This window comes from Echinops telfairi, unplaced genomic scaffold (assembly GCF_000313985.2).
Source record: "Echinops telfairi isolate 266 unplaced genomic scaffold, ASM31398v2 ScPeMD7_23;HRSCAF=83, whole genome shotgun sequence".
Taxonomy (NCBI): domain Eukaryota; kingdom Metazoa; phylum Chordata; class Mammalia; order Afrosoricida; family Tenrecidae; genus Echinops; species Echinops telfairi.
The window spans coordinates 89394067-89401019 of NW_022103920.1; the positions used below are offsets into that span (position 1 = coordinate 89394067).

The 6953-nt window shown below is 44.7% G+C and overlaps 1 protein-coding gene across 4 annotated transcripts in view; it reads right to left on the minus strand.

The window, feature by feature from the left end:
- The window catches only part of PDE1C (phosphodiesterase 1C), a 329943-nt gene that overhangs the window by 10228 nt on the left and 312762 nt on the right, over positions 1–6953 (minus strand). Inside the window, exon 18 of one of the 4 annotated variants that reach the window (XR_006679955.1) lies at positions 3820–3941. The exons of 1 other annotated variant lie outside the window; for it this stretch is intronic. Coding sequence is in view for 2 of the 3 variants with exons in the window: in XM_045288741.1 (XP_045144676.1) it covers positions 3928–3941 (14 nt within the window). In the remaining variant the exon portion in view is untranslated. Of the gene's footprint in view, positions 1–1719; positions 3942–6953 lie in introns of those variants that run through there. 2 more of the 4 variants (XM_045288741.1, XM_045288740.1) reach the window with 2 other exon arrangements.

Sequence of the window (6953 nt, forward strand, 5' to 3'; positions counted from 1 at the left end):
AACATATACAATACATATACTGAACTAACCAGTCGAAAAATAGCCATTTATTGTCTCTTAAATGTAGCTGTACATGAAGAGCAAAGCCCCACTGCTAACATGGCATTTCCAAACTCAGCGTCTATTTGTATGTCTGCCCAGAAATGGAGGGAACTCCTCAGGAAAATGCACACAGTCATCCTGGAGTTCTGAATGGCAAGGGATCAGAATGCTGACATGAGCCACACCGAGGATGGAACAATGTACAAACGGAGTCTGTGATTCCCATTTCAGGAATGGCTGTCAGAAAATCAGGATCCAGTCAGTCCCCAGGTTAGGAATGGTTGGCTTATGGACAATTCAGACGTGCCCTTCAACGTTATGCAAATCTGCCTTCTCTTTGAAATGACTGAAGAACCTTTTCCTTGCAGTAAATTCTTCATCATCATCAGCTTGACATGCTACATGTGCAGCCTTTAAAGTTTGCAAAGCACTCCACATGCCAAGCTTGGATGATGCTCTGGGGAAAAACTAAACACACCTGTTCCAACTTACCTACGAATTTGACTTAAAGGTAAATCTTGTTCATATCCTGGGGACTCTCTGTAATAACTAATGTATATCGTATATTAACTGGGGTACTAGGCATGATGCTAAGAATTTTAACATCACCCCTTTGGGGTGAGGACACTGAGGCTCAAAGAGCTTAAGTAACTTGCCAAAAGTCTCACTGCCTGTACGTGGGGTTTACCTTCAGATCCAAACATATGACTGCAGACTCTACTTCCTGCAGCCCTAAAACAACCTCAGGACAAAGTCTGGAGTAAACTTTACTAACTCTCATATTAAGTTAGAAAAGTCAAGGTAATATTATACCTCCTTGTACCATCAGTCTTTGAGTGTATGCGTGTGTCATAAACTGAATTCAGAATGCCCTTGCTAGTAGCGCTCATCAAGGTTATCCTAAAGCAAAAGCCAAACACTCCACATAATCCAATTTCTGCCCGTGGCTCAGGCAGGCACTGTTTTATAAATAATCCCCTTAACCGATCTTGCACCTTTCCTCACCTACGGGGGCCAGAAGATAAAGTTAAGAAATACAGAGAGTCTCCTGGTTTCAAACGAGCTCCATTCCTGGGTCCATAAGAATTGGTAAACAAAATTGGATTGATTTGTTATGTAGCTTGGTGGCACTGTGAGTTAGGCACTGGGGTTGTTAACCATAACACCAGTAGTTCAAACGCACCAGCCGCTCCTCTGGAAAAAAGATAAGGCTACACACCTGCTCCTGTGCAGGGGTACAGTCTTAGAAACCCTCTGTGGAGTCCTCGCAAGTTAGAATTGGCACTATGAACAGGGGGTTAGTGCAAGAAGAGGCTCAAAGTCATTTCAATAATTTAAAAGCTCCAAGTACAACCCATGAAGGTGATTTTGATGAAGAGCAGGGGTGAGTTTAATCTTTTCAATGTGACATAACATTAAAGGTCAAGGAAAAACCCAAACCAAACCCACCATCCTAGAATCAATCTCAACATATAGCAGGCAGCCTTTCCTTTCACACTCGGGAAGGTTGACTTTGCTGTTAGCCGCCCAACTCCTGATCCACAGCACCACCAAGGTTCCCTACAAAGGCAAAACCAAACCAAAACAACAACAAAAATCCCCTCACGGCCCTTGCCATCGAGTGGATGCGGACTCATAGCGACTCTGTAGGACAGGGTAGAACAGTCCCTGTGTGTTTCTGAGACGGGAGCTCTTTAGCAGAGTAGAAAATCCTGTCTTTTTCCCATGCGGTGGCTGGCAATTTCAAATTGCAGACCTTGTGGATCACAGCCCACCTTGTAACCACTACATCACCAGGGCTCCTGCATGGTCGGGAGGTGAAATTAATTCCAACTTGTTGCTCTTCAGGCAGAGCTGCCTGTGAGAACTACCGGGGGAACTTAAAAAAATCCTAGTGATCAGGGGGTACCCTGTCAATTAATAGATGCTCTAGGATGGGACTGAGATCTCTGGAACTCTTTAAATCCTCCAGAGAATCACCAAGGAGCCCGGGTATGCAGTGGTTACATTAAAATGTAAAATAAAGCCAAACCAAGCCCAAGGCTGGCAAATCGATCCTGAGGCCCAGGAACCCCAGAGGAAGGACAGAGTAGAACTGGCCCCAGGGGCTGACAAACCTGTAAATCTCCATTGAAGCGAACCTGCCACCTCTTTCTCCCTTGGAGGGAGTGCCTGTTGGATTAGAACTGCCCACATTTCCATTAGCAGCTGAAGGCATGCGTAATTGCACTACTAGTGCCCTTTTTGCAAAGATTAAACCCATTGGCATCCAGTCGATTCTGACTCATAGTGACTTTGTATATGATTCCCACAGTAGAAAATCTTCCCTGCAGCAGATAGCGGCTGTGAAGTTTTTTTGTTTTTTGTTTTGGAGCCCAAATGAGTGGGTGCTCTAGAGTCAAGACCGAGACTAGTCCATCCCAGCTATCTCTGTCATGTGGGGAGGGACAGCACTTGTCGATCGCAGTCCTGCTAGCAGTAGGTACTGAACATATCTAATGAACAAATAAACTAGACCCTATCAAACCCAGCAACCTTAATAAACGTCCCACTGAATAAAAAGGAAATGTGTCACTGAGAACACACAGCAGCCGGCAAGGGGGCCTGGAATCTAGAGAACAAATATGTTTCCGTTCTTCCGTGCTTTCTGGATGGCTGCACGTGCTGCCTTGCCCCGGCTTGTTTCAGGACAGTGTCAGCAGCTTGTTTTCCTTTTAGGTTTCGATCACCTGGGCTTCACACCCATGCTGCAAATGCAACTCGGGGCCACAGCTCTCTGTGTACAGGGAGGCACCCAGGGAAATTTTCAATGACCCCCAATACCCCAAACAAGTGAAAGGGAAGCATTCACGGAAGAGGGCTGGACAATCAGCTCATTTTCCTACCAACGACGACTACCTATAGATGCCTCGCAACCTGGTGGTTTCAAGCTGAGGGGACTAGAAAGCCTTCCAGCAAGGAGCTGATCCTCTGTCCTTTCTCGCTTAGTGGGCGTTTTGTTTGGCCTGGCAAACACGAAATGCAGGATGCTTGCTGTTTCACCAGGGAAAACAATTGTGGAGTCCTTTGTTTGCTTTTTCCCCTCCCCAAAGGCACAAAAGTTTTCCACATGTGCATGCAAAGAATCAAAACACAACTAAAGCAGTAGCTAGCTTTCTGCCCTTTGTCCCCATGACAATGACCCCTATGGAAGGAAGTCTGTATAGATGGATTTCTTCCTGGCTTTACTAAATCTTTGAGGTGAAAAAGCAACTCGGGTCATGTTGATGGAGTTCTCAACCGTTGCTCAAGTGCCACTCCTTATAGAGAGGCTAAGGGAAATCACTCTCTCGGGTCATCACTTTCTACCCCCACCATCTGCTTGGCTTGTATGCCTGGTGACCGACCTCATCTCCAGGCTGAGTTCCCACGGAAAGGACAGGTTGTTAGAGCTTGGGCTTCTTGGCATCCGTTTTTGCCCCCCAGCAATGAATCTCAGGTCCTGGGAGTCAAACTCACTCTTTAAATCTTGGCTCTTTCACCTGCCAACTGCTAACTTTGGGCAAGTTGTTTAATCTGTTTGTGCCTCAGTGTCCTAGTCTATGCAATGGTGGCAATAGGACCTTCGTTAGAGGACTGCTGTGAGGATTCGGTGAAATGATACAGATTAAGAACCCAGTTAGTGTTGTGGCAAGTACTTGGGCGGTGTGCGATAAACATTGAAGTATGTATTGTTAAAAGCCTGCCCAAGGGAGCTCAGAAAGGATCACCTTTGAAGGTCACTCCTCAACAACTTACAATACGCTTAGTGTTTTGTTTCAGTAAGTGAAAAGATAAGGTTCCTAAAACGTCTTCGGACCTCAGAGCTGGGCAGTTCTCTTCTGAGAAATCCTCTGGATGGACGTTTTATCCGTAGTCCCCTAAAACAGGACACACAACAATGTCATTGTAAGCCAGCGGGGATCGAAACACACAAACTCATTCTACAGCAGGCCGGGAAGTTTAGAAGCGGAGCTGCATCTACAGCCAATACTACCCGGCCCTCCAGCAGCAGCCCATAGCAGCCAGCAGTGCAGGCAGCTATCTGCAGCATCTAATGTCCAAGGTACCGTACCTTTCCATCTAAGGATCGCTTCCAGGAGGAGTTCTGGCCAAGCTGCTCGGACACCAGTCATTGCCCAGGCTGGGGCATTAGCAGCCTTGACTGCAACAGGTAATGAAGCTGTGGGCCACGCCTCCCGGGAAGGTCAACATTTCCCAGGCCCTCCAGGCTCACCCACGGAGCGAGCGTGGACGAGTTCACAAATCCCAGGGGGGTTAGGCACAGCTGGCTCTGGGAAAGAATTGGCTGCAAGTGCTATTCCTTTACCAGACAAGGGTGACTTTGCTACAGCTCTAAAAGACTCAAGGTGATGTCCCCAGTTTTCTGATGCCAGTCCTCTAGGATGTCCCTAAGGTAGGTGTGGAGACCACGGGAGCGGCACATTAGGGAATGGGTCTCTGGTGACCCCTGATCGAAGACATCTTACTTGAGACTTTTCTTCTTACTTAGACCCTCATATCCCACACCCACCCACTCATGAGGTTTGAAAAGGAGATCATGGTATTTCTTTGAAATAGATGGGAAATGAAATGAAATTATCTTGGAAGCAACCAGAGAGTTTTGCCCTGAATTAAGAACACTCTTTAATATGCGAATAACATAGTTGAGCCAAGCATGAAGAGTTCTGTAATATAACACATACTCATATATCGCCATATGGTTTAGTAAGCATCTTCACATTTTACCTATTTTCTCAGAAAGAAAGAAATGTAAGGAGATTAATGATCACAAGTAGCATTGACATATTCATTACATCCCTTCACCACCCTTCCCTTTCTCCCTCAAGAAAACCACCAGCTGGGATTGGAAGTTGGTTATCTCCTGCATACGCTGACATGACTCTTGCCCTTTCTTCTTAAAAATTTAATATAACATGTATTCAGTATTGTATATCATGTGGCAACTTGGCTTTTCTTGTTCAGTATAACGTTAATCATCATTTTTTTAAAATATCAAAAAAGGAGAACAACTGAAATGTCCACCAGCTGAGCACTGTGTCTTGTGGCATACTGAGACAACAGAATACCAGGGAGCTGTCACAACGGATGCCTTTCTGTCAAAGAACTAGCTTTAATGTGCGTGGGAGTTCCTTTGCCATCCATTAGCAAACTCTTGTGAGGTTTTTGTTTTTTAAAGATGTGTCTCTAAAAGCAAGATGGTCTAGTCAGATCATCTCTGTGTTTTGATAGTGGAATTCAGGCCACTCGAAACTCTTGTCCATGCTGCTAGTTGGGTTGATGCTACTACTGGCCTTTGTTTCATTCCAGCACCCTTGGCCGCCGTTCCTTTGTCTTCATTTCCACTCTCCGCCGGCACATGTTCTACATTCTCTCCATCGCTGTCATTCATTTGGTGAGTTTTAGAAACTGTAGGCTAGGCTTCCATTATGTTACTGGTCGTTCTTTGCCTTACAGAGTTACAAAGCCCTGGCCAACGATATGACAGGTAGTAGCACTCCGTAACTCGCTACTTAGCATCCCTCTGTCCTTCTGTTTGTAGCTTCTTTTTCCTGTTTTCATACAAAAATGGATCATGATTTTATGATCGATTGCTACTCAATATATGTATGCATTTGAATCCTCACCATTGACTCCAGTATGCTACACTTTCCTTTTGGCTCACTTCTTGTAGTATGTGAAGGACTATGGGTAGTAAATTATGTTACTGAAGAAGACAAATGCATAGCCATCAAGTCAAGTCCAACTCCCAGCGGCTCTATAGGAGAGGGAAGAAGTGCTCTTGTGGGTTGCAAGGCTGAAATCAGAGGTTCTCAACCTGTGGGTCGCGGCCCCTTTGGGGGGTTGAATGACCCTTTCACAGGGGACAGTGATAAAGTAGCAATGAAAAGCATGTTATGGTTGGGGGGGGGCACAACCACATGAGGAATTGTATGAAGGGTCACGGCATCAGGAAGGTTGAGAGCCACTGCAAATCTTTATAGGACCAGGAAGCCTTGTCTTTTTCCCGGAGACTATCTGGTGGGTTCCAGCGCTTAACCTTGATGTTTGAAGCCCAAGGAGCAGCCCGCTATGCCATCGGGGATCTCCTGGAGAAGCAGGCAGCCCTGTAGAAATCACTTCTAAAAGTGCAGGTGGTCAATGATATCTTTCTAGAAATCACATTGCTTAGAGCAAGAAGTGTTGCTGTCGGTTGCTATATATAAACATTTATCTATGAGGTTGTAAGGTTATTTAAGAGTTACTTAAGAGTTACAAAATGCAAACTACATATGAATGATCAATGGATAATACAATGGATAATCAATGGATAATAAGTAAACTGTGATGTAATCATATGCCATGTTAATCACGGAAACATATTTTTTTTAATATGTGATAACACAGGGGGAAGCTCACAAGGTCATAGTGTACATTTTAAAGCCAAGAAACAAAATTCCAAGTCAAGCATCATTGCAGTGTAAGAAAATGAAACATGTGCTCGAGACCGGAAGGCTGGTAATTCTGGTTAGCTTCACGTGATAGCATCATGGGAGATTAATTCTGGTTCCCATAGTTCTTAAATTGTTTTATCAATTGTCTGCGAAGACCATGTTTACCTTTTACAAACTTTTATTCTCCTAAAACAAACATGGGTTTCTCTCAAGTTCTACCTGCAAAAATTATATTGTAGTAGCCTAGGCTTGGAGGTAAAATGACCCACAGGTGTCCCATACAGTAAACAGTAGTTACCAGTGACCATCGTGAATGCTTAGATTTTTCTATAAATGATGCAGCGTTCTAAGAACAATCATCCCTTTTCCTCAACAGTAGAGGTTAGCTATGCCATTTGCTATGTGTCAACACTATGTTAAATGGACCAGCATTATTTT